The sequence below is a fragment of the Gopherus flavomarginatus genome, chromosome 4 (assembly GCF_025201925.1).
Source record: "Gopherus flavomarginatus isolate rGopFla2 chromosome 4, rGopFla2.mat.asm, whole genome shotgun sequence".
Classification (NCBI taxonomy): domain Eukaryota; kingdom Metazoa; phylum Chordata; order Testudines; family Testudinidae; genus Gopherus; species Gopherus flavomarginatus.
This window is the reverse complement of record NC_066620.1, coordinates 133372642-133400359: the sequence shown is the minus strand read 5'-3', so window position 1 is coordinate 133400359 and position 27718 is coordinate 133372642. Positions and strand designations below refer to the sequence as shown.

At 41.5% G+C, this 27718-nt stretch overlaps 1 protein-coding gene across 1 annotated transcript in view; it reads left to right on the top strand.

Moving 5' to 3' along the window:
* The window catches only part of LOC127049987 (uncharacterized), a 145422-nt gene that overhangs the window by 34974 nt on the left and 82730 nt on the right, over positions 1–27718 (top strand). The window contains exons 11-19 of the mRNA XM_050951447.1: positions 525–634; positions 883–1018; positions 1124–1327; positions 5848–6040; positions 9057–9184; positions 10859–11059; positions 12015–12136; positions 15301–15529; positions 23029–23231. Of these exons, the coding sequence (XP_050807404.1) occupies positions 525–634; positions 883–1018; positions 1124–1327; positions 5848–6040; positions 9057–9184; positions 10859–11059; positions 12015–12136; positions 15301–15529; positions 23029–23231 (1526 nt within the window). The remainder of the gene's footprint in view (positions 1–524; positions 635–882; positions 1019–1123; positions 1328–5847; positions 6041–9056; positions 9185–10858; positions 11060–12014; positions 12137–15300; positions 15530–23028; positions 23232–27718) is intronic.

Sequence of the window (27718 nt, the reverse complement as noted above, 5' to 3'; positions counted from 1 at the left end):
ATCTACGGCTCTGAATCGGGGGGCGGGGGGAGACACTTATACAGTTCCAATTACTATTATGATAGCGTCCTTAGGAGTCTGGGTTTGACCCTTCATTTGTATGTCTGCATATAGGCTCGGAGGAGGTCCAGATGAGAAAGAATTACTGGACATTCCTCATTAAGTATAAATTAAGGTTTATTCTAATGTTGGCTCCCTTCTTGATTTTGAATGGGAAATCAGTGGCTTTAGGCCTTTTGAAATTCAGATACAAATAATTGAAATCTACTAAAAATCCATTAGAATTGTTTCCAATCAACTTTTTAATTGAGGGATTTACTTGCTTCCAATCTTCGTATGTGTCAATACTGATTTTTCCCTTGCTATAGCTCATGCTAGTCTCCAGTCCAGCAATAAGCTCTCTGCAGTCCACCCCTGGACCTCTGTTTTTTATGATAAGGCCTTTGTATAATGCTGACAAAAAGAACGGTCAGCATCTTCTCAAAACCCATTTTTGAACTTTTTTTTTTTTTTTTTAAAAACAGGATCAAAACACAGAGGATAATAATCCTACTGTGGCTATGAATGAGAAGGGTATGGAAACTATCAGTCTCAGCAAGAATCCAGGATCTTCCAGGAAGAAGAAAGAAAGAGGGTAAAACTATATTCTTCTTATTAAAGAAAAATAAATGCTTATACTTGCCCCATCTTCAAAGTGTGACTCTGCCAGAAACAGTAGTCCTCTCTTCTGTATTTTGTTGTTCTATGCTGCAGATTTCCATGGAGTTAATTCAATAGACAGTAGTTCATTTCTAGACAGGACATGAAGGGCTCTTTAATTTAGATGGGTTTTAGAAATCAATTTGAGGAACAATGACTTAATTTTCTTCTGTCTGGAAAAAGGTATAGTTACATAACCACCTTGCAGCTGCTGGGATTAGATGAGGGCACAGAGGCCAATGATAAGGACCTGATCATGAGGAAAGGAGCCTACTTGTCCTTCCTTTACTTGCGTCACCTGAGAATCAGAGAGCTCCAGGTAAAAACAAAAGCCTGTGTCAGAGTTAATTTTTCAAGGGCACAACATCTGTGTAATCCTACCTAAGCTATAGTAATGTATGTTTATGTATCTCCTTTGTTTCAGCGGGTCTGCCTGGGAATCCTGAACTACTTCAGATCTGTTGAGCGAACTTTAACAATCAGCACCTCAGGTCTCACCCTGCATGCTGGTAATCTAATCCCCAGTGCTGAAGATACCTGTTGGGTAAATGCTGTCAAAGGAGGCATTGGTGTTTCTGGTGGTCTTGGTTCTCACTACTATGTCCATTATACACCAGCTGACTTCAAGGTGATCTATTCAATAACTCTATAAAAAGGTCATCCAAAACATAGATTGAAATAGGAATATGTAATATGTTCCTCTTTTGGGCCTTTTTTTTTTTTTTGGTCTTTTTATCTCTCCATTGCAAACTTTGTTGTGATAGCTTAGCAATTTATCGTATCTTAATTGCATTTATCCTTCTCCTTTGATTCTTTACCTGACAACTTTAAGACCTGTTATCTTGTGACCTGACATGGCCTAAAACTGGGAGGTATATGCAGTTGTTAAGGTTTTCCTATGGGGGACACAGCATTTGGTTCTAGCCTGGGGACCCTGAGATACCAGACCTTAATACAGTGTATGGAAAAAGCTTGTTTTAAGTAATACGTTGAAACCTCTAGAAGTATTAGTTACAGGTTTTGGGTTTTTTTAATCTTCCTCTGAGGTCTGTGTAGGTGGAATGCAGTAACTATGGCACTTGGCTTTACAGGTGAAGGTATACACAAAAGAGTTTCAATATGATTTTTAAGCATTTTCACATGTAAAAATTTTTTCCCCTCTGTAAAATATGTGGAATACACAGAACACTATTATAATATTATTTATCTATAACAATGTGTTTGTGCTAAGAAACCTGTTCAGAGTAAGCTTCAAAACTTGCTGCTGGCTTTACTACTGTAATGCTGCCAAACCAAATTCATGTGCAGTAGCATAGCATGTCATTGTGTGTTCCCTGGACATAGAATCATAGAATATCATGGTTGGAAGGGACCTTAGGAGGTCATCTAGTCCAACCCCCTGCTCAAAGCAGGACCAATCCCCAGACAGATGTTTACCCCAGTTCCCTAAATGGCCCCCTCAAAAATTGAACTCACAACCCTGAGTTTAGCAGGCCAATGCTCAAACCACTGAGCTATCCCTCCCCCAAAACTGAGTATATACTGCAACTGCTCTCTCTCTCAGAAACATTGGCTCCTTTTTTGCTTGAGAAATACTTCATAGTACCAGTTGGATGAACTACTTCACAGCAAGGTTATGATGATTTCATTTGCATAAGGTTTCTTTATTTTTCTCTCCTTCTTGCCCAAAATGTAAAAGATGGTGTAAGGAATGACCCTGACCACATTTTCCCCAGCACTCTGTGTTCTGGAAAGTGACTGTTAAATACTGTGTGTGTGTTGGGGTTGGGGGGAGGGTGTAATTATGAGTGATAGTGAAATAATCAATTTGCTTTCCCAAGATAATTCAAAGGTACTGATGTATACATTTTGAACTTCAACTAAAGCCAAGATAAATATTATTTACTAAGCCGACAGCAGTTCAACTGGCAATGCAATTGGTAGCACATCCTCCAGTGTTTCCCTAACAACAGTTTCTAATATGATTCATTAATACACTGCAAAGGCTGTCTCTTAGGAAGTTTATAACAATAATACAACTGCTTTCCGGCAGACTAATCTACAGAGCCTCAAGCTTGCTCTGCCTTATTAACTGATTATGCTGTAACTTGCAAGCAGGTGGCCCCTCCCATGAGTCCATTTGGACAAGCTCATGTGTATTATGACTATATCATTTTGATAAGACTGTAATCTATGAGCTGGGCATTCAGTGTACAGTGAGTACACCACACTGCTGTGCAGTAAACCCAGATTTAAGGCTATCATTACACATTCCAACCTCAGGCTGGTTGGGACTGAAGGCATCAAAGGCATGACACTCAGTTTTAGGATGCAAGGGCAGTCAAGAAATATATTAAGTGAAACTAAAAATCCTGCTGGGCTGCATCCATCCTCCTTCAGTCCCAGGAGTTGGCTTGGAACAGCATTTTCTCATTGGAAGGTGCTATAATCAAGAAGGTAGACAGAGTTAAGTGTAGTGATGCACTGAAGACAGAAGTATGTAAAGGGTGTTAACATTTACTTTGTAATCCTATGTGGGTTTTATGGTCTTAGTGCCTGTGAGCAACTGCAGGAGAAAATTACAGGGACAAATAATGGTGGGCACCAATAACACCACCTAGACACACAACTATCTGATCTGGAGGCACAGATGTACAGCTGGATTTCTAAAAGCCTTATTTACACCCACAAACAATTGTGGGCATCAAGTTGAAGGCCCAGTTGAGGCTTCTTTAAAATGTGGCTCAAAACTATAAACATTGCAGGGATGCTCCCTGGGTTTTTTTGTTTTGTTTTGTTTTTGTTTTTTGAAGGGGGTGGGATTCTCCAGTTTTGTGAGGTTGTCCTCATATTTTGCAATATATTGTGGTGACCACTTCCAGACTGAGGTCTAATGGAAAAACAATTGGTCTTTGCTATTTGGAAGTTGAGGGGGTAGGGTGAAAAAGCAAAATTTCCGGGTCTTCCCTCAATTGATGTAGGAATTTTCTTAAAACCTCTACTTTGTATTATGCTTCTCACTGACATATTTGCTCTATTGCTTATCTAAATCAAGCTTAACTTGATTCTGCTATAAAGGATGTTTTAAACTTTAGCAAATTCCCTATCCTATCACTTCTGAGAGAAGTGACGCTTAATACTCACTTCAGAAATGTAAGTAAAGAACAAAGAGCACAGACTTTTATCAGAAAGAATAAAAGAATGTTAACGAGCTGATCTAATCAACATTTAAATTAAACGTATGTTTTTGTGGGCATTTACTGGATGGTGAAATATGAATATTTCTCTAGTCCAGCACAGATCTCTGCAGTTAACATTCTGTTACTGCTAAGATAATTAAAGAGCACTGGGCAATGCATTGATTTATTTGGTGTGGTGAGGTTCCCATAATTAAAATTAATGCCTTGCCTAGGACAAGTATTCTGCTTTGCCCAGCTCTCTTTCTAATGGAGTTTTGAAAGGCATACAATTGTGAGAGGTAAACTTGTTTGACATCACTGATTTCCTAGGGTCAAGAGAAGGATCTTAGTAAAACCAAAGAGAGGAGGAGGGCTGGCAGTGTTAAGATATTACAGTATAATATTGGACAGTGCAAATTAAGATAGTGATTAGACACAGAAAAGTAAAAACAGACTTTGCATATAAATGAAGAATAAGGATCTTGTAAAAAGATATTAAGTAAATATAGTAACTTCTTGCAAGAGGTTCCCCTCTCTGCTGTTTCATCCCATGTGTCAAGGCATGGCATTGCAGATGGTTCCTGCCTCAGTTTACAATAAATAGTTACCAGTTCAGAATCTGGTGGTCTGTGCCTTTAACCAAACAAATATAAAGGCAGGTGTTTGGCTGCAGCATTTTAAGACCAGGACCCAACAAGGCCCTGGGGTTCTGGGTTTACCCTGGAGGGTTCCTTCTATCTGAGTCACCCAGCACTACAAGAAGCAGACAAGCTTTCTTAACTGGCCTGCTGGCTCCCTCTTGGTTCATGTCACCTTTTGGCCCTTCTAACGCTCTAGAGGCCTAGATCTTGCTAGTGGCCTGGGCTGAGCACGTTTTTCTTAAGCAGAGGTATCAGAGCACTGATGTCTCCAGCAGGGACCAAAACAGACAGACAGACCATGTCCCTGCTGGATTTAAAAAATAAATTTAAAATAAGGCACGGCTGTATGCCAAGGGTTTGTCTACACTGGGAAATTAACTGTCATACCATACTCCCCATGTGGACCCTCTTATTCTAGAAGAAAAGTGCCCCTTTTTTTTTTCTGGCTTAGCTTCTACTGCTTTGAAAACCAACACCACTCCTATTAATTGCAATATGAAGCTCATGCCAGGGATGTTACGGAACAGTATTGAATAGTGGCACAGTGCCGGAGTAGGTAATCTGGACCAACTCCTTTAAAGATGCTGCTGATTTTAGAGGAATAAGAGCTATAGGTAAATATTAAATTATCCCTTTGGTTCAGTACCTGCAAATAAATGTTGTACAATCCAGCACACATACCTCAGTTAATACACCGCTTCAGAACCTAAATGGTGATGGCTAAATCTTTTGGATGAGTGGGGTTCTACCCAAATCCTTCAAAATATTCTATAACACAGAAATGCATGACAAGCAATATTACGGAATTGGTAAAGATAAGGAAAACAATAGTTGGAAAGGAGTCTGACAAACTAAATTTTTATTTTTCTTCTCTTGTGCTTTTTTGTTACAAAGTGGCAGAAAGGTAGAAGGCTTTTAAAAAAGATATTGTGAACACCTGCTTGAGTGTCGTAATTAAGGAAGCCCTTGTCTGATTCATTATTGGTAGAAAAAAATCATATCTTGAGCTAATCTACCAATTTTGAGGCCTATATTACATTTTTTGGTGTGGTTTTGGGGCATGAGGGCAAAATCCGGCTAATAATGGAAACTCATTTACAACCCATATCTTTCCATAACAAAATAGCTTTCATAAGGTAGAAGCACAGAAATGTGATATTTTTTTCTTGTATGATTTTTATTGATGGCTGTGCTTTATTGCTGTTTGGTGATCTTGCAGTCTCCTTCAGGCTCAGGCCTGCTCTTAGGTATATTGGCGTGCACCATTGCATGTCTTGTAAAACTGATTGCTTGTATCACAATGTCACTTGGGTTTTGCCATTGCACAGGTCCACAGTGCACAGTTCATGGAGTTTTCTGAGGTGGAAAATCATGATGACTTTTACACCACTCAAGATGGATACATTCACACACAGGACCAGCGAGGGGCTTACATCATGTACGATGCAGCTTTAAAGGACCTGAAGGACCTTGAAAATCAGCTGCTGCTCATGGCAAGCCACTACATTGAACAAGATAAAAGTGAGATCAAATGCTGATAGCTCAAAAGCAGGGAGTCAAGCTGGACTTATGCTATGACTTTTTTGAAGTGTGGCTATGGACGCTGTGCAGAGCCATTTTTCCGATTGAACCTCTAGAGCCTTTCCTACTCATTCTATGTAGGTTTTATAGCACATCCATCACAATAGTGTCTGAGCACTTGAAAAGATTGTCACTTATTGCTGATGCCACACCAGTGCTCTGCCCACAAGATACACCTGGGACCTCATTATACTAAACAGAGTTAATAAGGGAAGACAGATTATTGAAGTGGCCTGAGAGTGGGGTGAAAATATGCAACTGAAGGTGACAGGGATGGGCTGGAGGAGGGAAAAAGTTTGTAGTTTTTAAACTACTGCTGCTTCTGAAAGTGCTGCTCAAAGGGCAGCTCGGGACTTTATGCGTCTCCAGCCACGCTTAACCTGCTCTCTGATTTGGTAAAAACTAAGCTGCCAATTATGTCACACTGCAGATTTAGTTTTTTACCATAGGAAATGAGTTGAAAGTGACTGGGTTACAAACTGATGCTGAAAGAGAAATTGGACTTGTGTGGAAATGGAAGGAAGGAGATTAAAAAATCAAGGAAACAGCGAAGAAACATTAGAAAACTATGAATAAACAGCCACACGCGCATTTCATTTTTATATATAATGTAGAGGAAAAAGTTTCTAATGGTACATGAGAGGAATTATTTTTAATTGTGGAGGGATATGTTATATGACCTTCAACACATTTTTAAAAAATCTTTAACTAATACACACCTTTTAAAAATCAGTGAGACACATTGATAGATAGCAATAAGACTGGCAAGCTTTAGTAAGCTGGTGTCAAGTATCAGAGGGGTAGCCGTGTTAGTCTGGATCTGTAAAAGCAGCAAAGAGTCCGTATTGGAGCATGAGCTTTTGTGGGTGAATAGTTATGCATTCGACGAAGTGGGTATTCACCCACGAAAGCTCATGCTCCAATACGTCTGTTAGTCTATAAGGTGCCACAGGACTCTTTGCTGCTTTTAGTAAGCTGGTGTTACCTACATCTTGCTTCAGGTCATAAGGCAAGCAGTAATGTAGGGGGAGAAGGGGATAGGAAAAATATTTCCCTGTGGGCAGGTTACTTCATAATTGCCATCTGCTTGGGTTTTTAAACCAGTGGTTCTCAAACATTTTTTATTGGTGACCCCTTTCACATAGCAAGCCTCTGAGTGTGATGTGACCCCCCCCCTTATAAATTAAAAACTTTTTTATATATTTAACACCATTAAAAATGCTGGAGGCAAAGTGGGGTTTCAGATGGAGGCTGACAGCTTGCGACCCCCTATATAATAACCTCACAACCCCCTAAGGAGTCCTGACCCTCAGTTTGAGAACCCCTGTTCCTCTGAAGCATCTGGTACTGAACACTGTGGGAGGCAGGAGGCTGGAAGAGATAGAAACTGCCATACCAGATCAAGACAGTCATCCGTGTTTATAAATTGCTTAAATCTTCAGTCTCCCATCTCACTGGAGGTCCATGAATGCACAGCCCATTGTGGATTATTTTTGTCCGAGTTCTTTACGCTCACATGCCAAAGATCCTTGTTCCAGTCTCTGTGACTGGATCTACAGGGACTGAGTGTAATGAGGAGGCAGAATGCTTTGCTATCATAGGCAATAAATGCTTTAATGGCTTTCAGCCAGTTCAGGAACAGCAGTGTTGGGTTCAAAATCCTCTTGTCCTGTCCAGTTATCAGATAAAGGATCGTTGTTGCAATTTGGAGCTGGAGTGCAGCCAGTGAAGTGTCACCCATTTGCACTAGGGCTGAATTTGGCCTGAGGAAGTTGAGTATTTCAGACGGTTTGATGGTATTTATCTTTTGTTGACAAAGAAAACTACATTTTTAATGTAATAGCATCCTGTCCAAATGGGGAGAATAAATTAAACTAGGCAGGCAATTTATGAGCTATGCAAACACTTTTGATTTGTTTCTCCATATATTAAGAAATAAAACCGTAACCAGGCAGCTGGAATCATTTCTTGTTGGGGGAGTGTCACTGGCTGCCAGTGCAGACCAATATTTTGTCCCTTTCTTCACACCCAGGGCTAAACTAACTACAATTGACTTCCTCTAAGAAGTCTTCTGAAAGTAAGTCTCTGGTTTCAGCACTGTGAAGAGCTCTCTGCATTACTGTGCCTCCTGCTGTGTACGTGGGTTTCCTTTGTGAGCTCTGAGGTCTTGGGGTGAGGAGGTAGAGAGAACTGCAAATAAGATTAAATCCTCTGACAAACTAACAAGTGTACTTTTCAACCTCTCTGGGCTTCTCCTGACTTATGCCTCTTTACCTGGAGTTTCCCAAACATTGCCCATCCCTCTTTTCCCTTGACACCAAACAGCATTTGTTTGAATGTGTGTGTTCAATGGATCGCATATATTCAAATAAAATTTCCCAGACACTTGATTTTTGCATTTTAAACTGCATAGAGGCCTCCAGAAGCTGTGGAATTTTAAATCTGCTGTCTGGCCTTCTATTCTCTGGTAAAGGTAAAACGGAGCCTCTCTTTTTGTAAATAAATAGGGTGGCATCAAGTTTCAGAAAATTTGGTATGTGTAAATTATTCTAAAACCTATCTTGGCCTGCTTTGGTGTTGTCTCTTGTTTAAGTCCTCTCAGACTAGTCACCTGTAAGAGCTGCTGACCAGTTGGAGATGCTGAAATTGACAACTGAGTAAAAGAGGCATAAAGTCAGCACTTTAAAAATTTTCTAGTTGATACTAATCTTCAAAAGTGCATATAGCAATCCACGGGCTTCCCAAAGTGTTGTCATAAATCCCAGAAATTAGGGACAGGTGTGGTTGGTTGGGTTTTTTTTGTTTGGTTGTTTTTTTAAAGCAGAAACCAAGTACAATAGTAGCCTTATCTTAGGAAGAGGAGTGTGTGCATGTGTATTTAAACAGAGATCTTAAAACAAAGATATCTCCCATTAAAAACACCAGCATCTACTGAACTGTTCACTTTCTTTCCTAGGCTACGTAACATACCATCAATCCAGGGATGACAACCTTTTAGCATGGGCGCACACATCCGTGGATCGATTTGCGGTGCTGCTTGACATTTGGACTTGTGAAGCTGCTCTCTTAGAGAATAAACGTCAGGTACATCCCTACCCGATGTGGAAACTCTGAAAACTATTAATACAGACGAGTTAATCTCCAATTCGTTATTTATTTATTTTTTATTAATCTTCTAATATGGAAGATTCATATAGTTGACACAACCTGCTACTGCTGGTTATATTAGAGAACATGACAGAGATGGTTTTTGATGTTGCTAAACAAATGTTCATGTGTTGCATCACATAGTTGTCGCTAAATATTAATTCTTCTGTCAGTTACGTGATCAGTGAATGAAATGTCATGGATTAATATAAAAGTCTCTCTCACATTCTCAGCAAGCATACCCACTGGACTGTAGATAGAGCAGAACCTTTTCTCATTTGAATTTTGGAGTACTGCAAACTCAAAAATGGACATTAAGTGATTTGCTGTTCACTAGAACAGTTGGAAAAACAGAATTTAGGGAAGAGCCAATAGCTTGCAAGAGCACTGTACAGAACACCAATGAATCACATGGTCATTCCTGCCCAAAGAGTTTATAATTCGAAAGACTAAGATGAGACAAGAATGGAATAAGAGACCTAGAGGAGGATGATTTAGAACTATTTTGTACGGTGTTTAGCACAATGGGGTCTTGGTCCATGTTTACAACAGTAATACAAATAATAGATGATGATAATAATAATAAGTTTATATAGCTGGTAGTGGTGATAGCACTATATTGTGAGGGCATAAAGCCCCGTTCAAGGAAGCATTGATGGATGCTTCTGAAGAGCAGAGTAAAGGCCCTTCTGACATGCTTGAATTGCCCTTTTCTACTTCATTCTTATACCCAGCACAGCCCCTCTCCCACATCATAACAGCAGAGAGAGGATAGGGGAATTTCTGTGTGCCAAGCAAGGAGAGTTTAGCAAATAGAAGACCTCTAACTCTCAGAAACCCTATGGGCATTTGCTGTTGTGGTAGCAGGGGTATGTATACCTATATCCAGTTGTTTATCTCAGCAAGTCTCTCTCTTAATCATATTAGCCCTTCATTGTCTTTGCACTTCTTAAATTGGTTGATACTTCGAATTTTTTGAAAATATTGTATCTGTGACAGCCATTGCCACATAGGAGTATATGGTGTCTCAAGGTGAGGCTGGAACTTTCAGGCTGGCAAGGGCATGAAGCTTGGTGTGGGCATAATAGTAGTCTACTTGTGTTGAGGAATTAGCATGGTCCAGTGGTTAGGGTCCTAGCCTAGGACTTGTGAGAAATGCATTCAATTCCTTGGTCTGCCACAGAGGTGACCTAGAGCAAGTTGTGTAGTGTCTCTGCCCAATTTCCCCATCAATATAATGGGGATAGTAATACTTGTCTCACAGGGATGTCATGAGGAGAAGTACATTAAAGATTCTAAAGCTCTTAAGGGGTGTTTAATTTCATATAGATAAAACCTTTATGTCTCAGGACATAAACCAGCCACTAATTGTCTGGGGCTTGGAAGAAACTTCTTACATGGGCAGGTTATTGTAGAAATGTCTTAAACTTCTGGTACTGGTTTTTGTCAGAAACAGGATACCATACTAGATAGACTACTGGTCTGGTCTGGTCTTGCTTGCCTTTCTGTTGTACTTGAAATCTCTCCATTACCAGGAAAAAATGAATATTCGGCTAGTAAAAAGGAAAACAAGTCAGTGTTATGTGTACTTACTTCTGAATATTCCTTCAGCTTCTAGATGGTTACTTTGAGGCTTACCAGCATGCTCTGGATACTGAGGAAAGATTTGCTTTGGCCCAAGCAATAACTGACATCATGCACAAACGTCCACGATTTGATCTCAGCCTCAAGTATTTTGTGAACACTTACAATGATGAATGCATCTGCCTCAGGCTTCAGCTGCAGCTGGTGAGAGAGATATTCAGCCAACATGTAAGTAGGATTTGTTTACAATATATTCTGTGGGAGAACAGGAGGGTGGAACTGATAGTTGAACTGATAACTTCGATTCACTAAGAAGCCTCGAGTGTACTGGGTATAGATTTGCAGTGCTTCTGTTTAAGTTGGGTTGTAACTTCTCAGTATTAGTCTAACAATGAAATCGGATGGTTGCTCCATAAATTAAATACCCATAAGTCAACAGCCGAAAGCTGAGACTTGCACTTAAATCACAAAGTGAATGTTGAAAAGATTGCAGAGTTCTATTTAATTTGCACACTTTAAAAGACTTCATTTATTGAAATTGGAGACAAAAAGAAGAAAAACTGAGCAAACTCGGGAAATTTAAAAAATAAAATTAGATTCTGTGGTCACAGTAATGCTTTGGGAGACTGAGAGCTCAAGTTTGAGTGTCGGATGTTGCTCCTCTCTGCCACTGAAGAAAATGTACACAAAATTCATTAATACTTTGTTTTTAAAATGCACTTCAAGGTATGTCAGATAGTTGTGAAGAGAGTGGGAGCCTTGCCAAGTGATTAAACTACAAAATGAAGTCATCGTTTGGGGTCTGTTCTGAGTTCTGCCACATACTTTCTGTTTAGCTTTGCACAAGTCACTTCATTTCTCTGTGCCTCAGTTTCCCAGTCTGCAAAGTGGAAGTTTGGAGGCTTAATTAGTGAGGCTTTATTAGTGAATGTTTGTAAAGTGCTTTGTGATCCTCAGACAGGAGACCCCATATAAGAACTTATTGTAGTTAGTAGTACTGTTAATAAAGAAAATTGTGAGCCATCAACATTTAGGGCCCAAACAGTCCTAATATAACTCAATTAACAACTAAATAAAATATTTAAATGAAGAGAATTTGTGTTTTGCCTTGAACATTAATAGATCTGTTTTGAATTTTGTTTGTTAATGACACTCGTATCATGTTTTGATTACTGATTTCCAGATAGATGCCCAGCAGGAATATGTCCAAAAGATTTGGCGAAAAGATCAGACAGGTGGTATCAATGTATTTGGACTTCCCCATAATATAATTGCTAAGCAACTTATCTCTCTGAACAGCAGTTGGTGAGTAATTGAATACAGCCAGTCTTGTTGGAAGTAAGTTTTACTTTCTAGTAGTTGTAACTGACTTCTGTCTTCAGATAATGAATCTTGCTGTCTAAGGTGCTGGATCCCAAACTGTAACTGTATGAGGAAGGGCCATCTAATGAAAATTAACATGTTAGGACTTTTACTGTTTAATACACTCTATGGTTTGTCAGAGAGACATCTGAACAGAAAAGTGCTTTTTTTCCTGATAGTGGTTTTAATTCAGTCATTTTTGCATTGTATTGGGAAATTAATATTCCCAGTTATAAGAGGTATGTAATACTAATGTCAAAAATCCACTTTCAGGATGACTATTTATTGTTGTAGCTGTGTCAGTCCCAGGATATTACCTTCTGCTAGATGGCAGTGGCAGTAATAAAGGCTGGGTTCAATGTCTAGGGGTTCCTCTTAACATTGCAAAACAGAACTGGTTCGAGCCCACACCCAGAAATCTGGGAAAACTGATCATCACCCTGCGTCCCTCTAGCAGGCAATACTTCCTCACTTGCAAGCACCAAAGTTGTATATAAGAAGAGAGAACTTTTATTAAGGGGAGAGGGAACACCTCATTAATTTGGGAAAACATAACAATGATTTGAAAGTATTCAAACAATAAGTAAATGCTTTCCCCACAGTATCTTGGGCAGTAGTCCCTTGCCTCAGTTTCCCTCCTTGCAGCGTGAAAGTCCAGTGGACGAATGTCCCTTTCCTTCCGCTGCACCCCATTAACAGTTGGTTGTTCAAGGTCAGTGAACTCTCAGAATCCAGTCGTGTGTTCGGGTGGAGAGTTGAATGGTGCCTCTGCCGCTGTTCGCAGCTGCTTGCTCTGCTGTCTTTAGCTGCGAGGCTGAGGTTACACCACTGAGCCCAGTTCTATTAATGATTTCACTGGGTAATGGGGAACCTCACGGCTGCTGCCTCTTCTGTGTTGTCTTTTTGCACTACGCTGTCCCCACACCAGATCTAAGGCTCAGCTCCTAGATCAGCTTATCAGTGCCTACAGCTCTAGTGATCACTGAGCAGTAACAAAAGACTCTCAATTGAGTCTAATCAACTCTGTCTTTAAACACTGGTGGGTGAGGGTCAAATGTATCTAAGACCCTTTAAACAGAGACTGCACCACCAGGTAGGAGTACTTGTTCCCTCCCTCTCTGACTTTCACTTGGATTTGGCATCCCAACCCCCTGCTTAGTGAGTGAAGTTCAGTTTAAGGTGAAGTTAAATTTATTCTTTACTTTTCATTGACAAATAAAGACGTTACAGTTCCTTACAGATGTAATTCTTTTTGTTTTAAATTAACTCTTCTACTTTATTTTCAGATGAGCTGTTTGATTTCTGCCCATGGAAGTCGTAGTTTCTAGCTGGTGGCTAAAGTCATTGTAGTTTGTGCAATATACACTTATTCCTGCCACTTTCAGAAGGATTCAGTTCAGAGCTTGTTTGTTTGTTTGTCTGAGTGCTACATAAGTGGCATACCAAATATGTATGCAGTAGATTCTGCTTATTAGCTTCTCACTTGCCAGCAAAAAGTAGCTATTATCCAGCAGTTGCTAATAAGTTTATGGCAGGTTTGCAAGGTTGCAGGCAGGAAAGGAAACACTGGCCTCACAAACCTGCCTGTGGGCAGGGAGGGTGGCTGCAGCCCAGATGCTGAGGCTTTCCACAGGGAGGGGAAGCTGTGAATAGGGCAGCAGCAGGGAGAGATACTGTGCAGCTCTGTCAGCTCCCAGCACCCCTGCACACTTTGGAAAGCCCTGGTATCTGGGCTGCAGCCCCTCACCGGGCTGCTGCCCTACCCACAGCATCCCCTCCCAGCCTGAAGCACAAGAACCCCAGAGGGGGCTTCCCTACTGGACGGGGTTGCAGGTACTCCAGCCCCTTATGTCCTCTACAGTTCCCAAGCACAGACAGGTTTGTGAGGTTGCAGACAGAGAAGGCACATCCCAGGACTTCCTTCCCTGGCTGAACCCCACAAACCTTCCTGTGGCCTGGGCCTTTCTTCCAAAAATAATTCTCAATAAGTGACATGCTGTCATAAACAGATAGCTAAGGGTTAATGTCTCTTTCACCTGAAGCACCTGACCAGAGGACCAATCAGGAAACCGGATTTTTTTCAACTCTGGGTGGAGGGAAGTTTGTGTCTGAGTCTTTTGTCTGTCTGCCTGTTTCTCTGAGCTTTGGAGAAGTAGTTTTACTTTCTAATCTTCTGTTTCTAAGTGTAAGGACAAAGAGATCAGATAGTAAGTTATATGGTTTCTTTTCTTTGGTATTTGCATGAATATAAGTGCTGGAGTGCTTTGATTTGTATTCTTTTTGAATAAGGCTGTTTATTCATATTTCTTTTAAGCAATTGACCCTGTATTTTGTCACCTTAATACAGAGAGACCATTTGTATGTATTTTTTCTTTCTTTTTTATATAAAGCTTTCTTTTAAGACCTGTTGGAGTTTTCTTTTCTGGGAAATTTCAGGGAAATTGAGTCTGTACTCACCAGGGAATTGGTGGGAGGAAGAAATCAGGGGGAGATCTGTGTGTGTTGGATTTGCTAGCCTGATTTTGCATTCCCTCTGGGTGAAGAGGAAAGTGCTTTTGTTTCCAGGACTGGGAACGGAGAGGGGGAGTCACTCTGTTTGGATTCACAGAGCTTGTGTCTGTGTATCTCTCCAGGAGCACCTGGAGGGGGGAAGGGAAAAAGGAATATTTCTCTTTGTTGTGAGACTCAAGGGATTTGGGTCTTGGGGTCCCCAGGGAAGGTCTTTCAGGGGGACCAGAGTGCCCCAAAACACTCTAATTTTTTGGGTGGTGGCAGCAAGTACCAGGTCCAAGCTGGTAACTAAGCTTGGAGGTTTTCATGCTAACCCCCATATTTTGGACGCTAAGGTCCAAATCTGGGACTAGAGTTATGACACATGCCATTGCTGATATCCAAATCCTGTTATCACTGAAGTTGATGGGATGGGTTCCCAGCAAACTGTTGCTGTTAACTGGAAGTTAATGTAAGGATTGCCATTAAGCAGTATCCACTGCACCAGTATAAAAGTTGTCCTGCCAATTGCTTATAAAACAGGAGCTTTTTCCTTCGGTGGTGATCATGTTCTCCAATAAATTCACCAATTTAATGAATGTCACTTCTTTTTAAAGCCCTACTTTCAAGAACATTTACTTGCTGGAGTTTCACCCTTCCCTGGGCCTGGCATCTTTAATCCCGAAAGCTCTTGAGTATGTCTCTCAGGAGTTTTATAGCATCTGTAGACCAAAAACACCCAGTGAGGCAACTAGTCTAGAAAAACAAGTACTTCGGCTTGCAGTGGATGAATGGCTGACCATGGAAAAGCTTGAATCTTCATACAGCTCTCAAATTCAGAAAGATGTAGGTTCAATTTGTGCTTTTTATGTAAGTGAGAATTGTTGTAACTTGTAAGTCCAATTGAGTAAGTGTTGTAAGGATGAAAATATCTTGTTGGTGCTATAATACAGTACATGTTCTTTGTTTAGTGGTTAATGTTTTAGTTTTACAATCTTTTAGTATTGGTTTAGTTATTTGACTGAAATTTATACATTGGTCAAAGTCTTTTTTGTCTGTTTCATATGCAAAAGATCCCAACTTAAAGGTACAATGATAGGAAAAAAAGCATCTTCTTCTGATCTCATACCAACAAAATACAATAAATCAAGGATAGTCGGTTGAAGTAAAAAAAAGTTGCACAAACATAAAACTGGTCTGAGATCAGAACTGGGCCTATATTTACTCTGTGTGTACAGTTTAATAGTTTGCTGCTTTTACAGATCCAGACTAACATGGCTACACCTCTGAAACTTGAGTTTAATAGTTGTTAGTAATAAAAGGTTCGATGTATGCACAAATATTATTATAGGTGGGGCTGGTAACACTGCCCACTATTCAGATTGCCCAACATGTCCCATTTCTAAGATCCTATTTTCTGTTACCTGTAACTTCACCAAACTTTAATCATTTGGGATGAAATTTTGCATGCTGGGTGTCAGCCTCAGGTTGAATTTTTGGGAAAATTTTTAGCCAAATTTCCAAAAATGAGGCTAAGGGAAATGCTTTGTTTTTGCTCATGTTAAAAACAATAATAAAAAAAAACTTCTGGTGACCTTTTCTTTTAAAAGTTCCAATACCCCCAAGCTTTGGAGCAGGGATTTGAAATTTGGCAGGGGCATCGCCTTTGTGTCAGGGAAGTGACTATTGGTCATTGCTATGAAATATTATAGTTCACACATGCTCAGTCAAGGTTTCTTAAATTTTAGCAGTTTCTGGTTTCTGTCTGCACTGTATGCTCCACACTGGGGCTGTGCAGGACTGTCCCTGCAATTGAAGCTCTGGGCTGTGAGGGGTTGCCAGGTCTGTATCCAGGTACCTGAAATGAAAGCAGTGAGACTCTCTCCTGTGCTCTCAATGATCCCCACCCTCTTTCACCCAGGCAGCACGGAGGAGGAAGCTGCCTGATTTGAATGCATGAGGGATAAGCCACACCTGTGGTGGGGGTAGGGAAAGTAAATTGGGAGAAGGAGCCAGTGTGTGTGTGTGGAAACTGGAAATGAAGTTTGGCTGGGGGGAGAGAGGGAAATTGAGATGGAGCATCTGCATGGGGGAGACTGGAACTGAGAACCAGTGGGGTGGGGGAAAATCTGAGACTGGATGAACAAGGAGCTGGGAGGGCGAGAGGGACTGGGAATGACTGAACAAGGAGACTGGAACAGTGTCCGGAGAGTGAAACTGAGGCCATGTCTGTATTTACTGTGGCTTGTAGAGTACATACACCACACACACCCTTAGCATGGGTATAAATACCAGTGTAGATGGTGAGGCACTGCTTGGGCAAGTAAATCTATACCCTACATTGCTTTCTACACACCAAGCAGTGCCTCCAATGTCTACAGTGCTATTTTTAGCAGTGTCATGTCCTCCTGCCTCACCAATCCTGGAGCCTTTCCCTGCTGCAGGGAAAGGATCCAGCACCTTCCCCCTGCCAGAGCCTTTCACTTTTATGTGTGTAGCTACACGTATCCTACACACTGCCACCAGTGTAGACCAAGCCTAAGACTTACTAGGCATGGAGATTGGGGCTGGAATGAGAAGCCTGAGGAGTGGAGGCTGGATTGTCTTGGTGAGGTGAATTGGACTGGGTAGACAGGACTGTCTCCATCAAGTTAAAAGGGATGGGGCGCAAGAGTTTTGTGCCCAGTAGTGCACACTCCTCCAGAGCCTAGAGTGGAACCCAAGATTCTTGATTCACCATTCCTCTGCTGTCAGCAAATATCTGTGAAACCCACTGGCAAAAGTCCTATCTTCACTCTAGTACTAGTCCACATACAGGATGACAAGCTATGGCGGCTATCAGTTATTCGATGGATCACACATATTCAAATAAAATTTCTCAGACACTTGGTTTTTGCATTTTAGACTGCATAGAGGCCTCCAGAACAAGTTGCAGAGGTCTGTGTGGTGGATCTAAAGGTTCTAGTCCTGCTGATGAACCTGTGGGTGTCAATATCATGTCACATGATGGAGTTTGTTTTTTCAGTTTTGCTTCTTAAAACACATAGGAAATTACACACAAACTACATTAAAAGAACATTATTAAAGTTGCAAAGTCTAGTGCTCAAAAGTTAGGAAATGCCAGAATGAAGGTTGCTTGTACAACCTTCATTTGTCCCCCTTGTGCCTGTACATTTTGATACAATATTAAATTACATGATCACACACTTTTTTTTTTCCCCCCACAGAGCCCCTGTCTCATTCAGTTCACAGAACAGACATGCTGTAGGGATGAATGAGGGTTGTGTAGTAAAGGAAGCTGTTGTCTGTAGGACCCCTCTTTCTTTTGTTGAAAAAGTTGTAAGATGCGTTGTGAATGCAGCCGGGGATTGCAGGAAGAGAAAGAAGAGTCTTGTGTTTAAGGCAGTTGAATGCTGACCTGGAGGATTAGATTCTAACCCTGCCTGTGGCAAAGAGTTCCTATGTGATCAGGGCCTTCCTTAGGCATAGGCAGAATAGGCAGCCGTGTAGGGCCTCATTCTGCCTGGGGGCACCACTCTGCAGGCAGCCCAGACAGTGTAGAAGCAGGGCTGCTGGGTCCTAGAGAGAGCCGAATGCAGCACAGTCTGAGGAATGGGATTGGCTGCTGGGGTCTCTGGGAAGGGGAGAGGGTAGGGGTTGGGAAAGGAGCTCACCTGTGAGTGTGACTCTTTTCCCCCGGCTGAGGTGAGGTGAGGCAGGCTCTGTGGCTCTGGAACCAGTATCCTTTGTTGTCTCCCATAACATCCATTCTTCTCCCCCCGCCCCACGGAGCACCCCCTCCTTTCTCCCTCCTCCCCAGGAGCACCCCTCTCTCTCTCCTCTCTCCCCTCCATCAGGGCTGGGTTGGGTGAGGTGCTGGGGGGGAGGGGAGGCTGGCTGCCTGCCTGCTGAGGAATGAAAGTGAAAGTAACTCTCTTCCTCAGCAGGCAGCCAGAATTGGAATGTCACACAGGGCTTGGCTGGGGTTAGCCAGATGTGTGAAAAATCAGGATAGGGGATTGGGGTACAGTGATCAGATATCCCTATTTTATAGGGACAGTCCCAATTTTAGGGTCTTTTTCTTATATAGGCTCCTTTTACCCCCCCACCCGCACCCATCCCTGTCCTGATTTTACACACTTTCTGTCTGGTCACTCTAGGTGGGGGTAATTGGTGCCTATATAAGACAAAGCCCCAAATATCGGGACTGGCCCTATAAAATCAGGACATCTGGATCTGGCCACCCTAGCTGGGGAGCGCCTCTCCCCCGGGCTGGCAGCTGCCAGCGATCCATCTCATTCGGGGGGAGCTGCACAGGGCAGGATGAGCTGCTGTGGCTCCATGGGTGCCCGTCCCTGAGATCAGATGCTGTGCTAACTTCACCATGGTCTGTTGGGCTGGCGGTGGTGCCCATTGGCGTGTGATTGGACCTGAGGGTTTGCTGCTGCTGTTGCCACTCTGCACCCCAAGAGGTGGATTTTGGGGTCCTGCAGTTTTCCACCTATCTCCTCCTCTACTGCAGCTGTTGGACCAGCAGGCTGGGGGGTGAGCCAAGCATGAAAGCAGTACTGTGTTGCCATTTAGATTGTCATTTAAAACTTTGTTTGCCAAAAATTCTTGCTAACAATCCTGAATCCAATTTCAATATTTTTTTTTTAAAAAAAATCAATATCTTGGCCAAAAACAGAAAATTAAGTTGTTGACAATTATTAGTGACAGGTTTGGTTTGAGGCAGGGAGTGGGTCAGTTTTCATCAGAGAAACAAAAAATGTTGACTGACTTTCCTATAGCCTGTTACTCCTGATAAGAGCCCTCCAACAACTGTAATATGCTCATCTCCTTACTAGTGTATAAAGCAGGGTTCGGCAACCTACGGCACACGTGTCAAAGGTGGCAGGTGAGCTGATTTTTGATGGTATGCAGCAGCAGGCTGAGCAGCTCAGCCCATCACTGCTCTGGGGTTCCGGCTGCTGCCCTATTGCCAGCTGGAATACCAGCCATCGGCCCCACTCAGCACCTGCTGCTGGCCTGGGGACCCCCAAGGAACCCCAGGCTGGCAGTGGGCTGAGCAGGCCAGCTGAACCACTCAACCTGCTGTCAGCCTGGGGTTCCATTCACTCAGCCGGCAGTGGGCTGAGTGGACTGGTGGCGGGCTGAGCAGGGCCGGTGGGGGGTTGAGTGGCTCAGTCTGCTGCCAGTCTGGGGTGCCAGCAGCACTCAGCCTACTGCTACTCCGGGGTTCCGGCTGCCGGCCCCTTACCAGTCAGGAGCTCAGCCGCCAGCCCCACTCTGCCTCCTGCCAGCCTGGGTGAGCAGAATCCCAGGCTGATAGCGGGCTGAGGGGGGGGGGGAGGTTGGCGGCCGGGATCCTGGCTGGCAGGAGTTGGTGGTCAGAACCCCAGACCAGCAGCGGGCTGAGCAGGGCCTGGGATCCTTGTCTAGGGTTCCAGCCACCAGCCCGCTGCCGGTTTGGGGTTTCATTTACTCAGCTGGCAGTGGCCTGAGCAGGACCAGTGGCCAAGACCTCAGATAATAACAATAGTTTATTTATATAATATAGACATAGAGAGAAACCTTCTACAAACATTAAAACGTATTACTGGCACGAGAGACCTTAAATTACAGTGAACTTGGCACACCACTTCTGAAAGGTTGCCGACTCCTGGTATAGAGTGACCATATGTTGTACTAAGATTCACCTGCTTTTTTTTTTCCCTGTGAGTCAGTATAACTTTTGCCAGCCCAGAAGTTGGGCAGCCAATGTTTTACGTTTTCACAATGTTTTCTCCAACTTTCATAAAGTAAATACATAGTTAATATGAGTTAAAAAGGCCAGGGACACTTCTTTGTGAAGAATCTGTACAGTAGATCATGCCCATAGACGATCCAGAAAAGAAATTTGAGGTTGAATTTTTTAATGTTTTGATGGATAAAGCAGTATCTGCTGTTGATGAAAGGTTTAATACCTTGCAAGTACACCATGAACAGTTTGGATTTTTGTATGACATAACTAAATTCAACAAAATAGGAAAACAAGAGCAACTAATGACAAAGTGCAAGAATCTAGAGAGCCTCCTGAAGCACAGTGATAGTTTTGATTTAAATGGACTTGAACTGTACGAAGAATTGAGTACACTGTCATCAAAGTTGCCACATGCAAAATCAGTGATGGACATTGTACAGTTTGTTCATAGCCACAAACTTGTTGACATATATCCTAATGTGTACATTGCCACTCGTATTCTACTGACAATTCCTGTAACAGTAGCATCAGGAGAACGGAGTTTCTCAAAACTAAAGCTCATTAAAAACTATCTCCGCTCTACAATGAGTCAGGAACACTTGACTGGTCTTGCTATTCTTGCCATCGAACAAGACACGACTTTGTCTTTGTCATACGATGACATTATTACTGATTTTGCAGCCAAAAAAGCCAGAAAGATTGCTTTTAATTCAAAACAAATCTTTGTTTCAAAACCTCTTCATATAAATTTCCAATAAAATTTTGATAAATTAAAAAAAATATATTATTTGCATCGTTCTGTCATATCAGAATTTTTTCTGTAGTGCTGCTTCTTTAGTGCTAGTCCATCAGCATTACAGTGTGCTTAATTAAGTTAAACTGGTTTTAATAATGTGAATGTGGCAAGTTTTCCAATACTATAAGCTTATGTTTGTGTTGCTAAGAGCAAATCAGGCACAGGGGCACCAGTTTAATAATCTCGCCTAGGGCACCATAAATCCTAAGGCCGGCCCTGTATGTGATGCTTGGCAAGTCACATAAACCACACTTTTCCTTATTGTGTCCTCAGTTTCTGGCTGCCTGGCTTGAAACCCTGGGCTCTGATTTACAGAAGTGTTGAGTACTCTCAGCTGCACGTGAAGTCCTTGGGGTTATGCTTTGAACGTATAAAGTATTATATAATATTACAAACTCTGACAAATCAGGTCCTAGGTATCTCAAATTGGGCACCCACAATTAGTGGATCCATTAGATCTTAATCCTTGTGCCTCAGTTCCCCATCTGTAAAACAGGGATAATACCATCCCATCAGCTCACAGGGGCATTGTGAAAAGAAATTCATTAGTGTTTGTGATGCCTATAATGATGAGTGCCATACAAAAGCCTGTGAGGAAATTAATAATTACTTTTTCAGTGTAGGGTCTGAATTGTGTGCTTTGTTTTTGTTTGTTTGTTTTAAAGTCATGCGGCCACACATTGAACAATGAGGATAAAACAAAAATATTGAATAGTTGTTCATTAAGTGAGCACTGTCCATCCTGTGCACTGAGTGAGGCAGGAATTCTGTGGAGGGGGTGGGGAAGGGGGAAATAGTCTGTGATCATATAATTAAAGACTGTATCATATTTCACACAACCGGGGGGTTGAATGAAGACTCCATGGTCAACTGTGATTCTTGCATTTCCTAATGTTGAAGTACTTGATTTTGCAATTGTAATGTTCTTTTAACATGGGGAGGGGTTTGTGTGCACATATGCATAATTGTAACCTTTATTAACTTAACTAGATTTTTAAAAATCTAGTTTACTTTTCTTCGTTTATGCTCTTTGATTATATTTTTACATTACATTCATCTTGCACAATTAAGTGACGTTGTCCAATTATAATGTTTGCTTATAGTCACTTTTGCATTGTATCCCTCATGCATTAGCACGGTATTCTTGATTTTTGAGTTTCCAACTCTAGAAGGAGATGTTTACATCAAAACACCTCTTTTATATTGACATTTTAATAGTAATGATGACAAAGACATTTCTATTAATGGGGCCAGGTTTTGTACAATCCTTTGAACAAAGCCTGTATTTTGGGTTTAAACTACTTATCTTCCTTAAGGGCTCAGTCTTGCTACCTTTGGAGTAAATGGCAAAACTCCCAACTGATTTCAGTGGGAAGAGGATTAAATTCAGATGGCCTGGTTCTGATCTCATAGAGGTGGTAAACGAGCGAGAACTCTCTTTAGGTCACTATAGTTATCTCAGAATAAGTCTTACCCTCCTCACCCTTCCCTTCTTTCCATTTAGATTATCCCCTCCTATGTAAATCCACTCCCCTCCACACACCAAACCACCAACAAAAAAGTCATAGCACTAACATCCTGTTTGCCACCATCCCATTGTTCACTCTGGTACTGTATGTTCGTTATATCCCTTCTCCCACCAAGGGGCTGTCTTGTATGTTTTGTAAGCTCTTCAAGGCAGGGACCATCTACTCTGCTTTTATGTAGTGTCTAGAGCAATGAGGCCCCATTCTTGGTGTTGACCCTTAGGCATTCCCATAACAAATGTGATTAATAATAATCTCCCTTCCCTTCTTTTTCTTGCAGTTATTTGCAGATACGCTACTGGAAGACCCACTCCTTGTGCGGGATATTGCTATATTAGCACTAGAGTCAGGAACAGATGAAGAAAAGAAGCAAGACGGAATAAAACAAGCCTTTATTCTGGAAATCTTCTCCAGACTCCTGGAACTCATCACACTCCGCCATCGATTGATAGAGACAGCCTTGGAGAGTGCACAGTTGGCTAGGTTAGTACAGAGCACATGTGATGCCACCTGTTGTTCTCCTCCTGATACATGGAAGAGTTGCCTACGTAGCATTTACAAATGTTCCATGTTTTTAATAAACTGAGGTACAACTTAAGGTTGATAAAAGACACATGAAATTTTTGCAGTTAGATACTGCTGCCTTTGAAATCAGTGGCCAAACTCCCACTTAAAAGGTAGCAGGACTAGGCTGTTCAACTAGTGAAAATGAGAGTCTTTCTACCTTACTGGAGATGGGTAACCAAGGGGAATTACATTGATCATTAACCAAGTGGAGATAGATGTGGCCTCTTCTGTGGCAGTGGTTTTAAGGCCATGTATCTCTTCTAAAAATAAAATGACAACATGCCAAAGAGATCCACACAGGTTACTTCAACAAACAGCAGGTGAATATAGTCCTGTTTTGACCACGCTGATCGGAAATAGAACTAGCCGTAAAAGGTGGGGATTTTTTTCCCCTGTGGAAAATTTTGACTTTTTGTCAAAAAAACAAAAATGTTTGTTGTCAGTGGCTAAAAATAAAAATGTATAAAGCAGATGCTTTGCACAAAACACTTTGTTTTATGTAAAAACCTTCCCCCCCACCTCTAAAAAGGTTTTTTGACAGAAAATTTTCTGAAGAACCCTAATCTGAAATCTGGAATTTTCTCAGTTTAAAAAAAAAAACAACACAAAACCCAAACAGTCTGTGAGATGGCAAGTATATAAATCCTTAAAATACCAGTAGTGAATTGTCCTTACTTCAGTAATAGAGGGAGGCTTTATATAAAGCTCTGAAGGGAAAATAAGGGATCAAGGTGCATATGTAAATCAATTTAAACATATAATTTGTTTCAGATAAATTATGCTGTCTGGTAGATTGAACATCAATATAAACAGAAGTAGTTTATTCAACGTGATATTTTAAGGGGCTAATTTTGTAACTTGCTTTGTTGTGATGAGGATCACAGTTCATTAAGCTATCTGCTGTGAAAGACTCTGGGGTTTGGATTGAAAAGTCAAAAAAGGGCAAGTTACCTGTTTTTTAGCTTTACAGAATAAGATGAAGTGACTGAAACTAAATTTGTTGATTCTCTAGTGTGTACCAGGGCTTTAATGAAACTTTTCAGGACCTGCCAGAACTATCACCCATTACTTGTCTTCCTCTCATATGGTGAAAACTGATTTATATCTAAAAATACATATGCTATCTATTCTATTCCACACAGCTCATTGTCTTGTGTTTTTGCTTTGTTCCTTAGTAATGTCCACATATACCAAGTATGTCAAGACAATCTAATTATAAGACATGTAATTGAAGGGGAATGTGGAGGCAGGATGGATTCAGTCTCAGTTTTGTTTCTCTTCTTCTACTTTATTGCCATATTAAACTTTGCCTTGCCCATTTCTGTCCCCCCTCCCTTTTTTTGTTTTCTTGGTGTATCTTTCCTTCTTTGTTACTGTGTTCCCTTGTAACACACACACAGACAAGTAAATATATCATTGCATGGTTTGCTCACTTGATTACATGGTGAACTAAGGAGCAACTCATTCCACAAGAAGTGTCAAAGAGTTCTGTGGCACTTTATAGACTAACAGACGTGTTGGAGCATAAGCTTTCATGGGTGAATACCCACTTCATCAGACGCATATGGTGGAAATTTCCAGAGGCAGGTATAAATATGCAGGCAAGAATCAGTCTAGAGATAACAAGGGTAGTTCAATCAGGAAGGATGAGGCCCTCTTCTAGCAGTTGAGGTGTGAACTCCAAGGGAGGAGAAACTGGTTTTGTAGTTGGCAAGCCATTCACAGTCTTTGTTTAATCCTGAGCTGATGGTGTCAAATTTGCAAATGAACTGAAGCTCAGCAGTTTCTCTTTGAAGTCTGGTCCTGAAGTTTTTTTGCTGCAGGATGGCTACCTTTAAATCTGCTATTGTGTGTCCAGGGAGATTGAAGTGTTCTCCTACAGGTTTTTGTATATTGCCATTCCTAATATCTAACTTGTGTCCATATATCCTTTTACATAGTGACTGTCCAGTTTGGCCGATGTACATAGCAGAGGGGCATTGCTGGCATATTCATAGATTTATAGACTCTAGGACTGGAATGGACCTCGAGAGGTCATCGAGTCCAGTCCCCTGCCCTCATGGCAGGACCAAATACTGTCTAGACCATCCCTGATAGACATTTATCTAACCTACTCTTAAATATCTCCAGAGATGGAGATTCCACAACCTCCCTAAGCAATTTATTCCAGTGTTTAACCACCCTGACAGTTAGGAACCTTTTCCTAATGTCCAACCTAAATCTCCCTTGCTGCAGTTTAAGCCCATTGCTTCTTGTTCTATCATTAGAGGCTAAGGTGAACAAGTTTTCTCCCTCCTCCTGATGACACCCTTTTAGATACCTGAAAACTGCTATCATGTCCCCTCTGTCTTCTCTTTTCCAAACTAATTAAACCCAATTCTTTCAGCCTTCTTTCATAGGTCATGTTCTCAAGACCTTTAATCATTCTTGTTGCTCTTCTCTGGACCCTCTCCAATTTCTCCACATCTTTCTTGAAATGCGGTGCCCCGAACTGGACACAATACTCCCAGTTGAGGCCTAACCAGCGCAGAGTAGAGCGGAAGAATGACTTCTCGTGTTTTGTTTACAACATACCTGTTAATGCATCCCAGAATCACGTTTGCTTGTTTTGCAACAGTATCACACTGTTGACTCATATTTAGCTTGTGGTCCACTATGACCCCTAGATCTCTTTCTGCCATACTCCTTCCTAGACAGTCTCTTCCCATTCTGTATGTGTGAAACTGATTGTTCCTTCCTAAGTGGAGCACTTTGCATTTGTCTTTATTGAACTTCATCTAGTTTACCTCAGACCATTTCTCCAATTTGTCCAGATGATTTTGAATTTTGACCCCATCCTCCAAAGCAGTTGCAATCCCTCCCAGTTTGGTATCATCTGCAAACTTAATAAGCGTACTTTCTATGCCAACATCTAAGTCATTGATGAAGATATTGAACAGAGCCAGTCCCAAAACAGACCCCTGCGGAATCCCACTTGTTATACCTTTCCAGCAGGATTGGGAGCCATTAATAACTACTCTCTGAGTATGGTTATCCAGCCAGTTATGCACCCACCTTATAAGTAGCCCCATCTAAATTGTATTTGCCTAGTTTATCGATAAGGATATCATGCAAGACCGTACCAAATGCCTTACTAAAGTCTAGGTATACCACATCCACCGCTTCTCCCTTATCCACAAGACTCCTTATCCTATCAAAGAAAGCTGTCAGATTGGTTTGACATGATTTGTTCTTTACAAATCCATGCTGGCTATTCCCTATCACCTTACCACCTTCCAAGTGTTTGCAGATGATTTCTTTAATTACTTGCTCCATTATCTTCTCTGGCACAGAAGTTAAACTAACTGGTCTGTAGTTTCCTGGGTTGTTTTTATTTCCCTTTTTATAGATGGGCACTATATTTGCCCTTTTCCAGTCTTCTGGAATCTCTCCCGTCTCCCATGACTTTCCAAAGATAATAGCTAGAGGCTCAGATACCTCCTCTATTAACTCCTTGAGTATTCTAGGATGCATTTCATCAGGCCCTGGTGACTTGCAGGCATCTAACTTTTCTAAGTGATTTTTAACTTGCTCTTTTTTTATTTTATCTTCTAAACCTACCCCCTTCCCATAAGCATTCACTATGTTAGACATTCCTTCAGACTTCTCAGTGAAGACCGAAACAAAGAAGTCATTAAGCATCTCTGCCATTTCCAAATTTCCTGTTACTGTTTCTCCCTCCTCACTGAGCAGTGGGCCTACCCTGTCCTTGGTCTTCCTCTTGCTTCTAATGTATTGATAAAAAGTCTTCTTGTTTCCCTTTATTCCCATAGCTAGTTTGAGCTCATTTTATGCCTTTGCCTTTCTAATCTTGCCTCTGCATTCCTATGTTATTTGCCTATATTCATCCTTTGTAATCTGACCTAGTTTCCATTTTTTATATGACTCATTTTTATTTTGTAGGTCATGCAAGATCTCGTGGTTAAGCCAAGGTGGTCTTTTGCCACATTTTCTATCTTTCCTACCCATCGGAATAGCTTGCTTTTGGGCCCTTAATAGTGTCCCTTTGAAAAACTGCCAACTCTCCTCAGTTGTTTTTCCCCTCAGTCTTGATTCCCATGGGACCTTACCTATCAGCTCTCTGAGCTTACCAAAATCCGCCTTCCTGAAATCCATGGTCTCTATTTTGCTGTACTCCCTTCTACCATTCCTTAGAATTGCAAACTCTATGATTTCATGATCACTTTCACCCAAGCTTCCTTCTACTTTCAAATTCTCAACGAGTTCCTCCCTATTTGTTAAAATCAAGTCTAGAACAGCTTACCCCCTAGTAGCTTTTTCAACCTTCTGAAATAAAAAGTTGTCTGCAGTGCAGTCCAGGAACTTATTGGATAGTCTATGCCCCGCGGTGTTATTTTCCCAAC